General features: G+C 52.8%; 1 protein-coding gene across 6 annotated transcripts; it reads left to right on the forward strand.

Moving 5' to 3' along the window:
• Positions 1–28: 28 nt before the first annotated feature.
• FLOT2 (flotillin 2) lies at positions 29–20,560 on the forward strand. 6 transcript variants are annotated; one of them, XM_058560228.1, is made up of 12 exons: positions 89–175; positions 5,869–5,910; positions 5,998–6,079; positions 11,312–11,402; positions 12,413–12,536; positions 12,981–13,099; positions 13,218–13,331; positions 13,432–13,551; positions 13,640–13,854; positions 14,287–14,470; positions 14,781–14,930; positions 15,044–16,318. In XM_058560228.1, the coding sequence occupies exons 4-12, from the start codon at positions 11,328–11,330 to the stop codon at positions 15,080–15,082; spliced, it is 1,140 nt and encodes a 379-aa protein (XP_058416211.1). In that variant the 5' UTR covers positions 89–175; positions 5,869–5,910; positions 5,998–6,079; positions 11,312–11,327; the 3' UTR covers positions 15,083–16,318. The 6 variants fall into 6 exon arrangements, with proteins under 6 accessions (XP_058416209.1, XP_058416210.1, XP_058416208.1 ...); XM_058560226.1 differs by lacking the exons at positions 5,869–5,910; positions 11,312–11,402 and adding an exon at positions 9,570–9,660 and having other exon boundaries at positions 29–175; XM_058560227.1 differs by lacking the exons at positions 5,869–5,910; positions 15,044–16,318 and adding an exon at positions 20,306–20,560 and having other exon boundaries at positions 31–175.
• The last annotated feature ends 865 nt before the right edge of the window (positions 20,561–21,425 follow it).

Consider the following 21,425-nt stretch of genomic DNA (forward strand, 5'->3'; position numbering starts at 1 on the left):
GCCAGGCGGGCGGCCGTTGGGGGTAGCGGGATAGGCTGGGCGCGGCCGGCGGTGCTGCCGGGTGCGCGCCGGCTGCTGCTGTCCAGGCCTCTGCGGTCCCCGAGGGCCCTCGGTCCCGCCGGCGCCATGGGCAATTGCCACACCGTGGGGCCCAACGAGGCGCTGGTGGTTTCAGGTGAGGGGGCAGCGAGGGGTGTGGGGCGCGGGCGGGGGCTGGGCCAGGGAGGGTGGATGAGGAGGGGGCTCGGGTGGGTGCGGGCCCGGGGAGCGGACGGAGAGGGGTATGCCAGGGAAGAGGATGGAAGGCAGTGCCCGGGGTGGAGGACGAGGTGGGAGCCCGTGTGTTGGGCCGGAGTCGGCCGCGCTCCGGGCCGCCCCTGAGACCCTTCCAGAAGAGACCCGTCTCATCCTTCCCGGGCCCCGCGCCCTCGGGCACTCACCAGGGGCTCCCCTCCCACCGCGTGTTTTCCCATGTTTATCCCCTCGGCGCCGCCTCCTCCCTAGGCAGGGGCTCTCCTCCGTGGCCTTGGGGCTCCCGAGCTGAAGCCGTGGGTTCCGGGAGGGAGGGGACTGGTGGTTCCCGGAACGCAGCGGTTTGGCCAGATTCCGGCGTCCGAGAGCTCTGAAGGGCAAGTGCCTCTGTGGAGAGGGGCCCTGGGACCTGCATCCTTCCTCCGGGCACACTCAGACCCGGTAATTCCGAGCAGGCTGGCACTTGCTGGGCTTGACTGGCATTGCGCGACAGGGAAACGCGGATGCGGCCTCTCCCAGTTGAGAAAGCGGATTTGGCTGTGCCGCTCCGGTTGCAAAATACTGCAGGCTCCAGCGTTTCTGTGAGCTTAGGCGGGGCTTGGGGACTGCAAGTATTGGCGAGGGGAGAGATATCTTGCCTTAAGGCTACTTTTTAAATTATCTATCTGGGTATCTTGAAAGGTGGCTGAAGCCTTAGAAGTCCTCAGTTTGTGCAGCCCCTGGCTCACAGGTGCTGGGGAGGGGCCATGTTTCCTGACAGCTTGGAGGCCTGTGGCTGCAGGAATCCCTCCTGTCTTCCCATATCAATGGCGGGTTTTAGCCTGTGTGCAGAGCTGTTAGGGCTAGCTACAGAAGTGAGGAGAAGAGGCTGGGCTAGGCCAGGGCTTGTAGCTGCCTTCCTTGGGGAGATGTGATAAATCCATTGGGAGCTTCTACTCCAGAACATGGCCTCTGGCTGGGTTTGGATCTCAAAATCCTTCTCTCCTCTGGGACAGGAAATCCCCCCCCTCTCTGACCAGGACCCTACTCCTGTGGGGGAGATAAGGTACTTCACTTCCCTAGAGACCAGAGATAGCCTCCGGACCAGGAAGGAGACCCCCAGAGAGCACTGAGGCCAAACTTGCACCTCCATAAGACCTGGGCCTGTCTCCCAGCCCTCATTCCTGAAGAAGACTTTTAGAACTCGAATTTGCACCACACTTTGTTTTTCTTGTGGGATTTGTTTCTGGAAGCCCAGACTCTGGGCTGAGGAGACAAAAGCTCCAAGCCTGTCCCTGTGGAGAGCCTTGAGACTGAGGGGTGAGAGGAACACCTGAGATGGGCTGCTCTGTATTTTCCAGGTGCCAGAAACCTCGTCCTCTGGCCGGGGGCCAATGCAATGCTAGCTTTGAAGCTGTTTTAGGGGTGGAGAGAGGAGGCCATGCTGAGAATTGAGGGTGCTGGAGTCAAGGAAGGGCGGGAGAGAAGAGGGAGAGATAATGCCTAGCATAATAGTACCTTGGGATTTGAGATGATCAAGCTGAGATGCATCTCTCTCTTGTACGTGGACTCCCAGGAGAGCAGAGCAACTACTGCCAGCCCGACCCCCACCTGGTTACTTGGACATCTGAGTCCGGAGGCTTCTCACTCAGCCCCATTTCAGAAGGAGGATGCTGATATACCTCAGGGTCATCTTTTCCACCTGAAAAGTCTGGAGGTTCTTCTGGTTGTCTAACCTCCCCCCTTCATTCTGCAATATAAAACCTTTTTCTCTGCTTCTCCTTTGGGGAATTTAAAAGGGAAATCCAAATACCATGCACCTTTCTCTCATCTCTCCAGTAGGCAGAGGTTCTTAACCTGAGGTTTGTGGATAGAATTTAGATGTCTGTGCATTTGGGTGGGGGGAAAAAGTGCATTTTTATTTCCAGGAACCTTACTGAAATTTAGCATTTTCTATGATTATGAATGTCAGCAACAATCCATGATACTATTAACAGGTATTTTCCTGCCACACTGCCGTTGTTGCAGAACCTTAAAAATCATTTCTGCTCATCGGTACTTTGAAATTTAAGCTAGTTATTATGTCTACCACTAGATCTTATAATTTACTATAGCAGACATATTATGATGTATTACATAGCACACATATTACTGTATCACATTTGGTTGTTTTAATATTTTGATAACTTTCAATATAATTTATTTATGTATTTTATGTTATGCATTTATGAACATACCAGCATTGCTGCACTACTAAGGGAGTTTGTGGCTCAAAAAAAGGGTAAATCTCCGTTGTAGAATATGATGTCTTCTGGAGTAGTAGGAAGAAGAAGGCGGAAGAGGATCAGGAAGGGAAGGGAGTGTTCTTTTTTTTTTTTTTTAATTTTATTTATTTATTTATTTTCCCCCAAAGCCCCAGTAGATAGTTGTATGTCATAGCTGCACATCCTTCTAGTTGCTGTATGTGGGACGCGGCCTCAGCATGGCCGGAGAAGCGGTGCGTCGGCACACGCCCGGGATCTGAACCCGGGCCACCAGCAGCGGAGCACACGCACTTAACCGCTAAGCCATGGGGCCGGCCCAAGGGAGTGTTCTTGAGAGGGCTGAGTGAGGCTGTCTGGGAAGGGGCTGAGTGGGGCACAGATTATCGTGGGGTGTGCTGTGATCCTTCACCTTGGTTGAGGACAGGGCAAAGGAAAGCAAGTTGAGTTAGAAAAAGTGAGATAAAATTAGGAGGGGCCAACCCGGTGGCTCAGCGGTTAAGTGCGCGCACTCCGCTTCGGTGGCCCGAGGGTTCGCAGGTTTGGATCTCGGGCGTGCACCAACGCACCACCGCTCATCAAACCATGCTGTGGTGGCGTCCCATATAAAGTAGAGGAAGATGGGCACGGATGTTAGCCCAGGGCCAATCTTCCTCAGCAAAAAAAGAGGAGGGTTGGCATCGGATGTTAGCTCAGGGCTGATCTTCCTCACCAAAAAAAAAAAAATTAGGAGAAACTTCCAGGTCTCAAGACAGAGCTAGGGAGGTCAAGGAGGGGCCACCAAAATGTCTTCTTTTGAGAGTGGTGCTCAGGCTCCGTGTGACCAGGAAGCTGCCTTCCAAGGGAGGAGGCTGCTGAGAACGGGGCAGCCTGGCAGTCCCAGCTTCCTGTTGTTGCTAGCCCTGGAACCTGTCATGTGACTTGGCCAAGGCCCAGCTTGAGCTGTAGCAGCCTGCTCTCAAGGTCAAAGAATTAGTTAAAGGTAAAGGATGGACACCACCCTGGTTCCCACCGCCCCACACACACACACACACAACCACCTCCTCCCACAGCACATTGAGAAGCCCCTGGAGCTGGCTGGAGGCAGCCATGCCCCAGCCCCCACCAGGCCAGAAGAAGTGAAACAAGCTGTGACTTTTGACCCTCTTCCAGTTTCTCTGGATCCCAACGTGGTTTGGGTTTCAGATTGACTGCTTGTCCTTAGAGGCCTCCTTTACCCCACTCCCCAGGGCAGAGAAGCCTTCAGTGGCTTACCTTGAGCAGCAGCCCTATGGACAGGTATTTCCACCACAGAGAAACAGACAGAGGGGCTGGCCCAGTGGCGTAGTGGTTAAATTCATGTGCTCCGCTTCAGAGGCCCAGGGTTTGCAAGTTCAGATGTCAGGTGTAGACCTACACACCGCTTATCAAGCCATGCTGTGGCAGGCGTCCCACATATAAAATAGAGGAAGATGGGCACGGATGTTAGCTCAGGGTCAATCTTCCTCACCAAAAAAGAAGAAAGAAACAGACAAAGACCTAAGACCTCCTCTTCCCAGCCCTACTCACACTGCGGGGCTGCTCTTTGCGCCTTGGACCTCTGACCCAGCTACTTGCACACTATGCGCAGCGGCAGACCCAGGACACGGATGGGGTTGGCTGCCCAGTGAGCAGTCTCAGACGCCAGCTCTCTAACATGACAGGCCCTCCCCACTCATGGGGTCTTTGTTCCTTCACCTCCACCTATCCAAAACTTGACCCTAGTTCACTGTTCTCTCTCTTGTCTCTGTTCTGATTGTTGGCCTCACCACTCCCCCAAACCTGGACTCTAGAGCTGCACTGATATGGTAGCCACTAGCCACATGTGGCCACTTAAATTTAAATTAATTAAATTAAAAGTTCAATTTCTCAGTCATACCAGCCACATTTCGAGTACTCAGTAGCCACTGCTGGCTATAGAACATTTCCACCCTCGCAGAAGGTTCTCTTGGACAAGACTGCTCTAGAACTTATCTGCCCACATCAGCCACCATGTCTGGCCTGGGTCACTGCAAGAGTCTTCTACCCGGTCTCTTTGACCCCAGTATCTTCCTCCTTGTGCACAGTGGTATTTCTAAAATGTAAGTGTATGGGCTGGCCCCATGGCTTAGCGGTTAAGTGCGCGCGCTCCGCTGCTGGCAGCCCGGGTTCGGATCCCGGGCGCACACCAACGCACCGCTTCTCCGGCCATGCTGAGGCCACGTCCCACATACTGCAACTAGAAGGATGTGCAGCTATGACATACAACTATCTTCTGGGGCTTTGGGGGAAAAATAAATAAATAAATCTTTAAAAAAAATAAAATAAAATGCAAGTGTATTACTGTCACGCCCCAGCTTAAATCCCTGAGTGACCCTCCCTTCACCTACACACAGCTCCTTGGCCTGACACATAAGACACTCTGTCCCCTGCCATGGGTCCACAGAGACTCTCATCCAGCTACTCAAAAGTACCCCTGACCCTTAACCTTGGCAGGCATACACCCTAAGGCTTTCCTGAAAACCCGTTTGTGAACACGGAAATGATGACATCTACTGGCTGTTTCCCAAATCACAATTCTTTTGAATTGTGTTTCCTGTATGTATCTGTACTGCAAGTGAACTGCCCCTCCATCTTATACCAAAGTTTTCTGGATCTTGATGAGTAATTTTGGCATTAGCAGGAGGGTTCGTGACAAGAATTTCAGGAACTGATTTTTCTCATTTCTGTATACAGAGAGCATGCTGAACATGTCCACGGCATAAATCTGGGTCATGGCCAGGTTCAACATTCTGTTTAGCTATTTCCAGGAACCACTTCCTTTTTAGATCTTTTCCCTTTCACTTCACTGCTCCCATTGGTACCATGAGTTGGCCTTTGTTTTGAGGCCCTGCCTTCCCCATCTGCTGCCACAAGAGGAAGAAAGTCACTCTGGAAGCCCTGGGAAAAACCAGCCTCACTGAGCTGTGTCTACTGGGCATGAGCAAGGCTCCTTCCTAGGCTTGGAGATGCCCTCCCTCCCATCAGCCTTCCATTGTTGGCAACACCCTTCCTTCCTTCCTAATAGCAGGTGAATCGCATGGTATTAGAATCATCTCAGGAAAAGGTCCCCCCTCCTAGTCTCACCTCCTTCAAGATAGGAATTGTGTCTTCGTCTCTGTTTCTTTAGCACAGAAAAATACTGTTTGTTGCATGAATGGTTGAATGAAAGATGGAAGCTTTTCCTGCTCACTCCTGCCCCCTGAGCTCTTCTGGTCTCCAAAAGCACTTACGTTCTGAACCACTCATCTGATATACTCTTTTTTATGCAAATTGCTTGTCTGCCAAACTAGATTCCAAGGCCCTTAAGGGTATGTCTCCCATTTATGTGCACCCTCAGCACCTGGCACCTGACAGTGGGAGTCGTCAAGTGTCAGAGCAGGTAAAGGCCCAAGGGTGCTGATGGAGGGATGGGGGGTAGAGACACCCAAGAACTGACTGACCAGCAGTGGTTTGCTTTGCTCTCCAGGGGGCTGTTGTGGTTCCGACTATAAACAGTACGTGTTTGGTGGCTGGGCCTGGGCCTGGTGGTGTATCTCCGACACTCAGAGGTAAGGGCCTGGGGGCTCCCGAACTGTGTGGGCAAGGGAGAAAAGGGTTTGCAGCCTTCCCCTCTTCACCCCACAGGTCAGCTAGAGCATCTACCATTTGCCACATTCCATTCTGGCGGCCAGGGGCCTCCTAAGAAGCAGGCGAAATGGGTTGCACAGGGATGCAGGAGGTCTGTCTGTGGGCACCTCCTCCTTAGGGGTGTGCTTTTATCCTTTGGAGGCATTACTTCTGTCCCAGAGAATTCAGGGTCATGCCCGGGCAGAATCTCAATTCCCTGATTCTAGCTCAAAGTTATTCATGAAGCCTTAAGTATGTTCCCCATTTGGAGTGGGTCTAGGGAGGGAGGAAAGGCTGAGGAAACCCCTTACACACACCCTCACCTGTGCAGGCCCTGGGACAATGCAGGCAGGGGCTAAATCGTAGAGAATGGATGTACAGACTGCAGTGGCTCTGTGACAGCGGCAGGTTAGAGACAAGGGGTGGGGATCTAACGAGTTAGTGTTGGGGCTGTGCAAGACAGACCTGGACCTCCTAAATCAGTCTGGAAAGACTTACTAGAAGTAGGGAGACATTGGGTCTCCAGAGCCCCCCGGCAGGGCTGGACTTGGCCTGGGCCTCTCCTGCCACCCTCACTGCCCCACCCCGGAGGGGATAAGGCAGGCCAGCCATCTTTCACCATCACCCCTTCCTGATTATGGGAGATGCGGGGGCGGGGCCAGGACCCAGGCAACAGGGGCAGCAGACTGGGACCGTGTGTGTGTAGGGGGTCATCCTGAAGGGGAAGTGATGGAGATTCCCGTGGAAATCCCCCTCCACCCCAGCCCCACCAGTCAGCAGAAAGAAGCCCCATGGCTGCACTGAGCTGCCAGTGCTTGGGGCTCCAGGAGGTCTGAGGGTGTTGACTAGGATCAGGGGCATGGGAAGCACATCGCAACTTTTTAACTTCACTGATTTCTCGGTAACCCCCTCCACTCTCCCATCTCTCCCCTCACTTTGCCCTGCCTGAGCTGAGGGATCCTGGGGGACTCTTCTGGCCCAAGGCCAAAAGTGTCAGAGAATAATCAATGCTGGTTGCAGCTTCCTTTCAGGAAGATCCTAGGCATTCCTGAGTGGGCTAGTTGGCCTGTCAGAAGTCTTGAGGTGCCCTCTCCAGAGGCACTGCCACCCCACCCACATACCATGCAGTCCTTGGACAACTAAGTATCTTGTCCCAACACCTTGATGTACGGCTGGGCCCAGAAAGTTTTTGACTTGCCCAGAGACCTGTCCTGTGTGGGCGTCCACACTCAGGCAACACTCCTACAGGCATTTCTCCACATTCCTGGTACCCCCTCCCACTTCTTGCTTCAAGGAGCAGAGACCCAGGGCAGGAGGGTGAAGCCTCCCTGACAGTGGTTTGGAAGTGAGGGTGGAGGGCCTGGTACCTCATCCTAGGAAACTGATCTTGCACCCAGGCTCAGGATCCTGCTCTGGTCCCACTTGCTGCATAGTCTGAGCCTGCAGCCCCTCCCCTTCTTGGGCCCTGTTCTGGGGGCAAGCCCCTTCCCCAACCCCTAGCCTGCTTGGGGAACATCTCCACAAGGTAGGGCCTTTATTTCCCTAGGCTGGCAGGAGCCTCTCAAGTCAGAGTAGAGCTGCTGCTGCTGCCTTTTTTTTTTTTTGGAGGAAGATTGGCCCCGAGCTAACATATGTTGCCAATCTTCCTCTTTTTTCCTTCCCAAAGTCCCCAGTACATAGTTGTACATCCTAGTTGTTGGTCCTTCTAGTTCCATGTGGGATGCCACCTCAGCATGGCTTGATGAGCAGTGAGTAGGTCTGCGCCCAGAATCCGAACCAGCAAATCCCGGGCCGCTGAAGCAGAACACGTGAACTTAACCACTGTGCCACCAGGCTGGCCCCTGGAGTAGAGCTTCTAACCCAGCCTGGATCCTCAGCCTCTCTTTCAAGTTACTTTCCACAGCCATCCTCCATGTCACCCACCCTTGGTGTCAGCCATTCTCCGGGCTCGGTGAAGTCCTTCCTGCTGCACTTTGCTGCCCTGTCCTGTACTATCCTGAGGCCCTGATGTGGGCAGTTCTCTCTCCCTTACCTGAGCAATTCCTCCACCTCTGGCGTCTGAGCTGCAGCCTCCCATCTTCCCTCCTTCCTTCCTTCCTTCCCTCCCTCCTTCCTTCCTTCCTTCCCTCCCTCCTTCCTTCCTTCCCTCCCTCCTTCCCTCCCTCCTTCCTCCCTCCTTCCCTCCCTCCTTCCCTCCCTCCTTCCTTCCTTCCCTCCCTCCTCCCTCCCTCCCTCCCTTCTTCCCTCTCTCCTTCCCTCTTTCCTTCCTTCCTTCCCTTCCTCCCTCCCCCCCTCCCCTCACTCCCCTCCCTCCCTTCCTTTCCCCTCTCTCTCTCTCTCTTCCTTCCCCAAAAGAGAGCTTGATGGGTTCCTGTCTGAGCCAGGTTGAGAGTCCTCTCAGGCTCAAGGGTGCTAGTGTTAGGGGCTTGAATGAAGGCACCCTTTGCACATCTGCATGGCCGAGCCCCCAGGCCTGGCACCGTGAGAATTGGGGTGGGGGCTCCACATTGCCTACTGCTCCCATTCCCCAATCCACCTGCTTCTGCTCCTCTAGCCTCAGCCTCTGTCCTCCCTTCTTCTGGTTTAAGGAAACCTTCCACACCGTCCACAGCCTGGCCTCTGCCTGGACCACCACCCTACACACACTCATGCACACACGCTGCCCTCAGGAGGCCTAGCTAGTAGCTTGTAGCTTCAAGTAGCTTGTTTGTGTTGCCAGGACTCTCTTCTCTGCCTGTGCCCAACTTTGGAAATTCCGAACTGAATTACTCCATCGTCTCCCAGTTGTCCCTGTGCATATTCTGGCAGGGGCACACTTTCTCCCCCAGCCTTCCTTGACACACACACACCCCCAATCAGAAAATCTAAAATTTTCTTTGGGCTTTTCTGGCCCTATCTGGCCTTCTTAGTGATGTGTAGCACAAACCTTGAGGGTTTGTGCCCCAAGCAGGATTTGGTATTTGCTGTGGCTCATTAATCCCCAGAGTGGCCTCCCCCTCCCAGTTTCTGGAAACACAGGTTTGCCTGTGTTTGGAGGGTGGAGCTGAGGCTAAGTCTCCCAGATTGTGCCAGGAATCTCCTGGGCAAGTGAGGTGGTAGGCAACCTGGGTGTGCCGTGCACGGGCCTCCCCACCTCAGGTCCTAGACCCAGGGCATCAGCAGGCTTTTCCCCCACCCCAGCAGCTCCCCCTTGGAAGGGTATGGGGGCTAGAGAAGAAAATACCCAGAGGCCTCAGGCCAGCAAAGGGGTGTCTCTGTCCCCCTAAAGCCCTAGGCTGAGCTGGCAGTGGGGGGCTGAAGTATCAAGAACAACCCACCCCACCTCCAGGCATCAGGCATCGGTGCTTGTCTGGTAACCACTGTGTGTGTTTGCTGTGTCCCCTCCTACCCTTTCCTGTCCCTACCTCTCCCTACCCCCTGGCTGCTCCTCAGACTGTCTCTGGAGGTTATGACCATCCTGTGTCGCTGTGAGAATATTGAGACGTCGGAGGGGGTCCCGCTATTCGTAACAGGGGTTGCACAGGTAATAACCCACCTGCTTCCTCCTCTGTGTCTAACCTTCTCTTTTCCTGCCCTGTGGGGCCTGGCAGGCAAGAGCCGGATGGACTCTCCTCCTAAGGGTGTGCCTCCCTCCCCGCTGCTCCCACCTGGGTGCCAGGATAGATCCCTATAGGTCCCAAGCTCCCTTGCCCTCACCCACTGGGGCTGCTAGTAGGGAAAGAGCGAGGGATTATGGAAGCTCTGCCCAAGGCTGCCAGTGGGTATCGTTGGATGGTAAGCCTAAATGGGAGTAAGTTGAGGCTGGAGACACAGGCCGTTATGTGACAGAGCTGGGCTGTCTGGGTGGAGAGGGTTCAGTCCTAACTATTCCTGCTGAAGTCCTAGTCTTCTAGGCACCACGGAGCCCCTTGCTAGTGCCTTCTCCAGGCTGACACCCCAGGGTAAAGCCCTAGCCCTCCTCCCTGCAAGACCAGAAGATGGGTCCCATGGGGACTTCTGTTCACCCAGCCCCTTAGCCCCTCCAGTCTCCTTGACAGGCCTGAGCAAAAAGAGCCTTGGCCATTCCCTGCCCCTAATTCTATGTTGAGAGGCCTTTGAGCAGATCTCTTGTCACTAGGCTTCAGTTTCCCCATCTGTGAAATGACGAGAAGCGTGCCCTCTCTGTGCCTTGTAGGATATTAGAAAGACAAGTAAGACGATATGAGGGCACTTTGGAATTTTTGGAAAAGAAGTGCTAGAGAAACTCAAGTTTTATTATGAATACGATCTTACTTTGAAAGCGACTGACCTGGTGTCTCACTCTTTGTTACTATGCACCCGGAGCTAATGAAACCCATTCCTGAGCCAGGGCATTCAGTATTCCCTGCTCTCCTTTAAACAACTGTAAATGCCCAGGCCCCCTTTAACGTGGGTGTTGTGGACCCTTGAGGACTCAGATTGTCTAAAACAGGTCTTTCTGGGGTTAGTGCTCCTTGGCCAGGAAGCTCTAGTGTGACTCCAGCCTTTGTTCCCCACTCTGGGCCCAACCCCAAAGGGTAGGCTTCAAGTCATAGCCTGTTACCAGGTGGAGGGACCAGGCAGGGCTTCCCTGGCAAGGGGCAGATGCAAGATCACCTCTGTCTTGGCCCAGCAGTGGGCATAGTTCCAGCATGCCAGGCTGCCAGACAGAGCTTTCTAGGCAGCCTCCTGGGGCATCCTGGGGTACTGAGCAGACCTGGGGAGCGGCTAAGGGCCCTGAGCAATGTGCAGATGGCCCCCATGGACGACCTACACAGCACAGCCTGGACACCAGCACTTACTTGCTGTCCCAGGACACACACACACATGTACCTGGACTCTCCCCACCCCACACCAGCCCAGACCACCAACAACCACTTCTCTACTTCTTTTTCCACTCTCCAATCCAGGCTTATTTGAGCAGAGGACATGTGTGCACATGGGCACCACACTTACACTCCTTCCCCTGGAGCCACCTGCCCACCCCCCCCGCCCTGCCTTCCCTGCCCCTCCTTCTCACATACTCCCAGCAACAACCCCCTGGAGAGTCCTCCCCGCCCTCCTCTGCAACAGGACCCCTGGCCCGTCCCAGCCGGAGCAATGAGGTATTGGACTCTTGCCCACACCCCAGGCCCTGGGCCCCCGGACCCATGCCCCTGTTTTGCATTTCTTGGCAGGATTTCCCTAGAGATTATGACGTTACAGCCCCGCTGCGAGGACGTAGAGACGGCCGAGGGGGTAGCTTTAACTGTGACGGGTGTCGCCCAGGTATAGTAACTCAGCAGCCCCACGCATGTCCGTTGAGCTGCCTGGTCCCCGTGCTGGGGTTTGGGGGGAGGAGGAGAGGACGGCAGCCAAGGGCAGTCTCTCTCCAGCACCCCTGCCCCCGTCCGCCCTTCCGTGACAGGGTCGTCGCCACTGGAACGTGCTCACTCGGCCCCTTGGCCACCCAGCAGGACTAACAGACACCCCTTTTCTCCTCAGCGGGCCCACGAGGGACAGAACCAGTGCTGAGGGCTCCTGTCTCACTAACCCCACCCCATTCTTTGCAGGTGTCGGAAATGCCAATCCCCAGAATCCAGGCCTTCCCTGTTCCCTGGGTAGAGGGCAGAAGGGGTGGGGACCAGAGGGCGAGGCCATGTGAGGCAGAGTGGCTCTGGGTTCTGGAGTCGGAGGCTGCATTATATTCCCAGCTTGGTGCCTGAGTGAGGGGCTTCCTGCTCTGGTCCACCTCTCAATTTCACAGCGCAGTGAGGTTCAACCATGTTATAGGCCTCTGGCAAGGGGGTGTTAGCTTAGTACCTCAGGAAGGAAAGGCAGGAGGATGCCCACCCTCAGTGGTATCCCTGTGGACCTGTCTCCTGCCCTGTCCAAGCTCTTTCCTAGTCTGTCTATGTCCCTATTGCTCATTCTTCTTTTTGCACTCACTGCCCCTCAGCCTGCAGGTCTCCCACTGGTGGGGAGCCTGCAAGGGAGGAATTAGCTAATGAGGGAACAGTGAGTGGGCTGGAAGGTAAGGGGACACGCCCCAAATGCCCAGGAGAGAGGCCATGTCAGGGCCTGGGGCTGCTAGTGAAGATGAAATTTCTCAATGTAAGAATTCCTGTGTGTTCTCCCCACTAGAGGCCTCAGACAGACTCCACCCCTCCCCTGGTCTCTAGGCCTCCAGGTCTGAAAAGGGAGGGGAGGGGCCAGCCACCATCCTCCACACCTTTGGGTCTGGGGCCTCCACCTGCCTCCCTCCAGCCTGGTTCAGGCACCTCTGTGACTTCCGGCAGGTGAAGATCATGACAGAGAAGGAGCTCCTGGCCGTGGCCTGTGAGCAGTTCCTAGGCAAGAACGTTCAGGACATCAAAAACGTCGTGCTGCAGACCCTGGAGGGGCACCTGCGCTCCATCCTCGGTGAGGCCCTGCCCGCCCCAGGGACCCCTCTGCTGCCTTTGAGGAGCCTCACAGGGTCCCCAAGCCAGGGCCATGGAGGGAGGTGGGGCAGAGCAGGGGGTCTGTCAGTGCCACCGAGGTTTCTAGCTGGAAAGCTGAAACATTTCCCCTCAACTATTATCTTTCAAAACTTCAGGTGACTTGAGTGAAGGGGAGAGCATTGGGATGAGGTAAGGGGCTGCCAGTCTGGTCAGGCACCTGGTGCTGCTGAGGATACTTTTCCTCATCCAGCCTGGACTCTGCAGAAGGAGGCTCAGTGTTAAATGCTGTTAAGAAGAAACCCCAGGAAGACCCAGTTCAGACTGCACAACCCCTACATACCCTCAGACCTCTACTTGCATGCCTCCTCCCTTTCCCAGTTGGCTGGGCCACTGGGGAGCCAGCCCATGATCCCTCTGTCCCCAGGGACCCTGACAGTGGAGCAGATTTATCAGGACCGGGACCAGTTTGCCAAGCTGGTGCGGGAGGTGGCGGCCCCTGACGTCGGGCGCATGGGCATTGAGATCCTGAGCTTCACCATCAAGGTGCAGTATGATGGGAGGGCTGTAGCCCCCCACGTCCATCTGGGAGTGGGGGGCTTGGTAGGAGGGCACATTTGTGCCTGTGACTGTTCCCAGGGATGACTCTCCCTTCCCTCCCCAGGACGTGTATGACAAAGTGGACTATCTGAGCTCCCTGGGCAAGACACAGACTGCCGTGGTACAGAGAGATGCCGACATCGGAGTAGCCGAGGCTGAGCGAGATGCAGGCATCCGGGTACATGGGCTTTCTTTCTTGCCCCCAGGGACAGGGAGCTAGGGGTGGTGGGACCATGAGTGCTCAGAGAACCCTCAGCACCTGCCCCTGCTGCTCCCAGGAAGCCGAGTGCAAGAAGGAGATGCTGGACGTGAAGTTTATGGCAGACACCAAGATAGCCGACTCTAAGCGAGCCTTCGAGCTGCAAAAGTCAGCCTTCAGTGAGGAGGTCAACATCAAGGTGAGAAGCCATAGGGCATCCGGGTTAGGGCTCCGGGCTTACAATTTGGTGGCCAGCCTCTGACATGCTAACCACACTCCTGCTGCAGACAGCCGAGGCCCAGCTGGCCTATGAGCTACAAGGAGCCCGTGAGCAGCAGAAGATCCGGCAGGAAGAAATTGAGATTGAAGTTGTGCAGCGTAAGAAGCAGATTGCAGTGGAGGCACAGGAGATCCTGCGTGTAGACAAGGAGCTCATTGCCACAGTGCGCCGCCCTGCTGAGGCTGAGGCGCACCGCATACAGCAGATCGCGGAGGGCGAAAAGTGAGTGCCGCAGGGTGCCCGAGGCTGGGGGATTAGTCAGGCTTCTCTGCCGTCCACGCACTCCCTCCGCTCTCCTGACCGCAGCTTGGAAGCCACTTCTCCCCTGTGCCTGCTTATTCACTATGAAGTGGGGATAACCCGCCTCCCCCATGGGATTGTTGTTAGGAAGACTGAAGCAGGTAAAGGAGGTTCGAGGGCCTAGTGTGGTGCTTGGCGCAGAGGGCATCCTGGTTAGTCCCCTCTCTCATTTGCACCTAGGAGCCAGTGGCGTCTCCCTGGCCAGAGCTAGAAGGCCAGGGAACTCCCCCTTAATGGGTCTCCCACCCCTGACATCTGCTAGAGCAGCGAGCTTGAGGGTTTGCTGGCCCCCAGGCAAAGCTTGAGGGGCCGCTGGCACTTCCCACTGATCCTGACTGGCCTGGCCTCCCCCAGGGTGAAGCAGGTCCTCTTGGCACAGGCAGAGGCTGAGAAGATCCGCAAAATCGGAGAGGCAGAGGCAGCAGTCATCGAGGCAATGGGCAAGGCAGAGGCCGAGCGGATGAAACTCAAGGCTGAGGCCTACCAGAAATATGGGGATGCTGCCAAGATGGCCTTGGTGCTGGAGACCCTGCCCCAGGTGAGGCTCCCATTCCAGGCTGGGGCTAGCTGGGCAAGTGCCGGAACTTCTCTGGGCATTGTCAGTAACGCAGCGACAGGCTGGCTCGAAGGATTTGATAGGGGAGTACTCATTGTGGGGGCAGGAACTCTACAACAGGCATAGGCTCATCCCTGGCCCACTGGGCCTCTCTGACCTTGGCTTGCAAATAAGAGGCACCCAGGCTGCTTTGGGGTTTGGGTGAGGTGGAGAAGGGAGGGAGAGATGCTGGACGGGGCAGGTGGACAGAGTCAGAGCACCAACCAAGCTCTCCTCCCACTCTACCTCCTAGATTGCTGCCAAAATTGCTGCCCCACTCACCAAAGTTGATGAGATTGTGGTCCTCAGCGGGGACAACAGCAAGGTGACATCAGAAGTGAACCGACTGCTGGCCGAGCTGCCTGCCTCTGTGCATGCCCTCACAGGAGTGGACCTATCTAAGGTGTGTGCCTAGCTAGCTGTGGTGGGGTTGCCTGGGCAGCCCATTGGACTGGCCCAGGTGGAGCAGTGGTGGGCCCTGGAGCCAACGCCTCATGGCATCTCCCATCCTTGCAGATACCCTTGATCAAGAAGGCCACCGGTGCACAGGTGTGAGGCTCCTGAAGGCCCGCACCCTTCAGCAGCCACCTGCCTCTCCCTTCAGCACTCGTTTTAATACCACAGAGACAACGGGAGCGTCACTGACTCTGATGCCTTATTTTGTAGGGACCAGAAGTGCTGCGTGTGCAGGCCTTCTCTGGCTGTCTTCCTTTCTCTCCTGTCTCTGCCTCCTTCCTCTTCTCCTCTGCCTGACACCCTCACTTTCACTGCCACGTTCGTCTGGTTTATCTCTTCCACCCTCATCTCCCTGTATGTCTCTTCCTTTGTCTTTTTCTCTCCCTCTCTCCTCCCGCCCTCTACACACATCATGTAGTTTAAGCTAAAGATGTTTATTATAATCACTGTCTGTCTTGGGAGGTGGCCCTGCTGCTTCTCCAAATCCTGGTGCCTTCAAGTTCTCTGTGCATCTGTCCATCTTCCCTGTGGCCCTGGCCAGAGCTCAGCATGGGTGCAGGGGATCTGGGTAGGACAGCCAGCCTCCTCTGTCCTGGCCTGGTCTTCCCAACCATTAATCCTGCCCCAGGAAGCCCCTAGCCTCACCCACTCCGGCCCCTCTAGGCCTAGGTAGCCATGGCCTGCAGGCCCAGGGCCATTGCCCTTCACTTCACCCCTCTCCGGCCCCAGGCCTGCTCTCATACCTTACCTCTCTCTCCCCTACCCCAGGGGCACAGAGGCAAGGCCTCCTGTCTATAGCAGCTCCCTCAGTTTACTACTGCCTTAGGAGGCCCCTGGTTGTGCTCAGGGAAGTCCCCTTCATGGACATGTCCCTACTGGGTAGAGTGGGGCTTGGTCCCAGCTCTGCTAAGCCTTTCTGGGATCAGGGTCTAATTCTGACTAGAAAGTGTGTAGACCCTCTTCCTGCAAGGGCTGTGCTGTCCTGGGTATTGGGCCAGGCCCTTCTGTGCCAACCCTGTACAGAACCGAGTGCTGTTGGCTGGCCAGACTCCATACCCCTTGTGCCATCTTTCCTGGCCAGAGTGATAGGGTTCCAGCCATGAGGAAGCAGCCCAGTCCTCTGTCTCCTTGCCCTAGTGGAAGCAGAAGAGCTCATGGCCCAAGAATCCTGGCCAGGGTGCTGTGGGTGTTCTCTGGTCCCAGTCCCCCACCCCTAGCCCTGCCCCAGCCTGTGTAGCTGTTCCTGCATGTGGATGCTGCATGTCTGGTCTGGGGCTTGGATGCTGCACTGCCCCACTACCTGTCTCTTCTGGTAAAATAAAGATCTGCCCATGCCCTGTATTGTGTCTTCTGTGAGGGGAGAGACTAGGAAGCAAGAGCCAAACAGGTCCCCCACCCAGACACCCCTTCAGCCTGAAGGCTGCACTTTGCCTGTTCTTCGCCACCCTAGCCACTGGGGGGCATCAGTACACTGGCCTTGCCCCCAGTAGCATCCTGGGGCAGGGCGGCCATTGGCCCAGGTGCTGAGGCCAGACCTGAGCCCTGGGCAACCTGGCTCCACTGCAGGCAGAAGATGGAGGGGGCTACCAGGTTCGCTGCACCTCTGTGCCTGTCCTGAGCCCCACTCAGTAATGGAGCCCATTTCTCAGGCTTAAGAGCGTAAACTCTGGAGTCAGACTGCTTGGGTTTAAATTTCAGTTCTGTTGTTTATCACTTGTGTAATCTTGGGCAAGGAACTTCGTGTTTCCAGGCTTCAGTATTCTTATTCATTTTATAAATTATCTAATGTTTGCTGTGTGCCAGGCATTGTCCTGGATGCTGGGGAGACTGCAGTGAACCAAACAAATCTCTGGCTTTTAGAGTGGACGTTCAGGTGGGGGGAACAAAATGAGAAAAATGAAGTATACAGTATGTGAGACAACGGTATGTATGTACTAAGGAAAATGCAACAGGGAGAGGAATAAGAAGTTCAGGAGGGTGTTGAAGGACGGCCTCACTGAGAAGGTAGCACTGAAGAAAGTAAAGGAATGAGCCATGCAGACATCTGAGAGAAGAGCTTTCTGTCCCAAGACCCCGAGGGGGAAGTGTGTCTGGCATGATCAAAGAATAGCAAGAGATCAGTGTGTTTGGAAGTGAGTGAGTGAATGGGCAGTGGGGACAGTGGCAATAGATGAGGTCAGGATGGAAACCTGTTTCCAGTTCACATGGAAACTTAATGAGGCATATTTTGGCCTTTACTCGGAGATGGGAAACCACTGAAGGGTTTTGAAAGAGGAGTGATGTGATCTGACACATCTAAAAAGATCATTCTAGGGGCCGGCCCAGTGGCATAGTGGTTAAGTTCACATGCTCCACTTCAGCGTCCCAGGGTTCGCAGGCCTGGATCCTGGGCGCGGACCTACGCACCACTTATCAAGCCATGCTATGGTGGCATCTCATATATAAAATAGAGGAAGATGGGCACAGATGTTAGCTCAGGGCCAATCTTCCTCAGCAAAAAAAAAAAAAAAATATATATATATATATATATATATATATATAAATATCATTCTAGGCACTGAGACAATTGAAGGGAGAAAGGAAAATCTTTTCCAATAATGGTGCTGGAACAACTGGGTCTGTATGGGGCAAAAAATTGAATCACCACCCCTGCCTTACTCACATCTCAAAACTAGTCTGAGGGGCCAGCTCAGTGGCGCAAGCAGTTAAGTGTGTGCACTCCGCTGCGGCAGCCCAGGGTTTGCCGGTTCGAGTCCTGGGTGCGCACCAATGCACTGCTTGGCAAGCCATGCTGTGGTGGCGTCCCATATAAAGTGGAAGAAGATGGGCACGGATGTTAGCCCAGGGCCAGTCTTCCTCAGCAAAAAAAAAAAAAAAAAAGAGGATTGGCAGATGTTAGCACAGGGCTGATCTCACACACACGTAAAAAAAACTAGTCTGAGATGGATCATAGACCTAATGTAAAAACTCAAACCATAACACTTATAGAATAAGAGGGGGATGTTTTTATGACCTTGGCATAAGCAAGATTTCTTAGGACAAAAAAAAAAGCAGTAACAAAAAAAAATTGACACATTGGACCATTAAAATAAGTCTGTTCTTCAAAAGAAACTTAAGAAAATGAAAAGGTGAGCACAGTCAGAAAAAATGTTTACAATACACGTATCTAACAAAGGACTTGCATCCCATATATTAAAAAGAGCTCCTGCAAATGAATAATAGAAAAACAACCCAATACAAACATCACTCTGTAATGCCCTGCTGAGAACAGGATGAAGAGGGGCAAGAGAGGCAGCAGGGAGACCAGTTCCTCTTCACCAGTATTGCAATAACACAGGTGAAATATGATGGCGACTTGGACCAACGAGGGTGGTGAAAAGCACTCAGATTCTGGATATATTTTGAACTAACCACACTTGCTGACATACTGGGTATAAAATAAAAAAAAAATGCCTTCAATATGCCATGTCCGTAAATTTGAAGACTTAGTATTGCAAAGATATTCATTCTCCCAAATTGGCCTATAGGGTTCAATACAATCCCCATCAAAATGCCAAGAGTTTTGTTTTTTTGTGTGTGTGTGTGAGGAAGATTAGCCCTGAGCTAACATCTGTTGCCAATCCTCCTCTTTTTGCTGAGGAAGATTGGCCTGGGCTAACATCCGTGCCCATCTTCCTCCACTTTATATGTGGGAGGCCTGCCACAGCATGGCTTGATAAGTGGTGTGTAGCACTGCTTCTTTGGCCATGCTGAGGCCGCGTCCCATATACAGCAACTAGAAGGATGTGCAGCTATGACATACAACTATCTACTGGGGCTTTGGGGGGGGGGGGAAGTGTGTAGGTCCACACCTGGAATCTGAACCCTCTAACCCCGGGCCGCCAAAGCAGAGCTCGTGCATTTAACCACAATGCCATCAGGCTGGCCCCCCTCCAAGAGGTTTTTAGTTGACAAACTAATTTTGAAAGTTATAGGGAAATGCCAAAGGACAAAGAATAAGCAAAACAAACTTGAAAAAGCAAAGTTGGAAGATGTAAAGTATCAGATATCAAGACTTAATTTAAAGTTTTAGTAATTAAGACAGTGTGATATTGGCACACAGTAGACCAATGGAATAGAATGGAGAGTCCAGAAATAGATCCACACTTGTTTTATGATAAGAGTGGTAATGCAGAGCTGTGGGGAAAGGACAGTCTTTTCAATAAAAGATACTGGATATCTGTATGGGGAAAAAATGGTTCTTGATCTCGAACCTCATACTGTACACAAAATCAATTCTGGGTGGATTGTAGATCTAAACGTGAAAAGTAAAGTAATAAAATATGTAGAAAATGACAGAACGTCTCTATGACCTTAAGGTAAGCAAAGATTATTAAAACAATACAAAAATCAATAACTATAAAAGAAAAGATTGATAAATTAGAACATTAAAATTAAGAATATCTGTTTATTAAGGACATAGTAATCTCCAGGGAATTATGCTGAGCAAAAAATGCCAGTTCCAAAATGTTACATACCATATGATTCTGCTTATATAATTTTTTATTTTTAATTGTGATAAAATACACGTAACATAAAATTTACCATCTTAAGCGTATTTAAGTACATAGTTCAGTGGTATTAAGTATATTTACATTGTTATGCAACCACCATCACCATCCATTTCCAGAACTCTTTTCATCTTGTAAAACTGAAACTCTGGGGGCTGGCCCCGTGGCTTATCGGTTAAGTGCTCGCGCTCCGCTACTGGCAGCCCGGCCCGAATCCTGGGCACACACCGATGCTCGGTTTGTCCGGCCATGCTGAGGCTGTGTCCCACATACAGCAACTAGAAGGATGTGCAACTATGACATACAACTATCTACTGGGGCTTTGGGGAGAAAAAGGGGGAAAAAAAAAAGGAGGAAGATTGGCAATAGATGTTATCTCAGGCCGGTCTTCCTCAGCAAAAAGAAAAGAGGAGGATTGGCATGGATGTTAGCTCAGGGCTGATCTTCCTCGCAAAAAAAAAAAAAACTGAAACTCTGTACCCATTAAACACTAACTCCCCATTCCTCCCTCCCCCTAGCCCCTGGCAACCACCACCTTACTTTCTGTCTCTATGAATTTGACTACTCTAAGTACCTCCTATAAGTGGAATCATACAGTATTTCTTTTTTTGTGACTGGGTTCTTTCACTAGGATAATGTCCCCAAGGTTCATCAATGTTGTAGCATGTGTCCTTCCTTTTTAAGGCTTAATAATATTCTGTTGTATGTATATACCACATTTTGCTTATCCATTCATCTGTTGATGGACACTTGGGTTGCTTCTATGTTTTAGTTATTGTGAATAATGCTGCTGTGAGCATGGGGGTACAAATATCTCTTCAAGATCCTGCTTTCGGGCCGGCCCTGTGGCTTAGCACTTAAGTGCGCGCACTCCGCTACTGGCGCCCCAGGTTCGGATCCCAGGCGCGCACCGACGCACCACTTCTCCGGCCATGCTGAGGCCGCGTCCCACATACAGCAACCAGAAGGATGTGCAACTATGACATACAACTGTCTACTGGGGCTTTGGGGGAAAAAAATAAAATAAATTAAAAAAAAAAAAAAAGATCCTGCTTTCAATTCTCTTGGGTGTGTACCCAGAAGTGGTATTGCTGGCTCATATGGTAATTCTGTTTTTAATTTTTTGAGGAACTATACTGTTTTCCATAATGGCTGTACCATTTTATATTCCCACCAACAGTGCACAAGGGTTCCAGTTTCTCCACATTCTCACCAACACTTGTTACTTTCTGTTTTTTAAATAGTAGCCATCCTAATGAGTGTGAGGTATATATAATATTTTTGAAATGACAAAATTTTAGAAACAGAACAGATCAGTGGCTGCCAGGGGTAGAGATGGGGGTGGGAGGAGGGGTGTGGCAGGAGGGAAGTGGGTGTGGTTATAAACATTAGGGATCCTTGTATTGGAACTGTTCACCAACTTTACCATGGTGGTGGATACATGAACCTACGAATGTGATAAAATTGTATAGAACCGGGCCCAGCCAGGTGGGGTAGTGGTTAGGTAAGCACACTCCCCTTCAGCAGCCCAGGGTTTACAGGTTTGGATCCCAGGCGTAGACCTACACACTGCTCGTCAAGCCATGCTGTGGTGGCATCGTATATACAAAGTAGAGGAAGACTGGCACAGATGTTGGCTCAGGGACAATCTTTCTCACCAAAAAAAAAGGAAAAGAGGGCCGGCGCCTGGCTTAGCGGTTAAGTGCATGCGCTACGCTGCTGGCGGCCGGGGTTTGGATCCCGGGCGCACACCGACGTGCCGCTTCTCTGGCCATGCTGGGGCCGCGTCCCACATGCAGCAACTAGAGGGATGTGCAGCTATGACATACAGCTATCTACTGGGGTTTTGGGGGGAAAAAAATTTAAAAAAAAAAAAGTTTAAAAAAGGAAAG

This window comes from Diceros bicornis, chromosome 18 (assembly GCF_020826845.1).
Source record: "Diceros bicornis minor isolate mBicDic1 chromosome 18, mDicBic1.mat.cur, whole genome shotgun sequence".
NCBI lineage: Eukaryota > Metazoa > Chordata > Mammalia > Perissodactyla > Rhinocerotidae > Diceros > Diceros bicornis.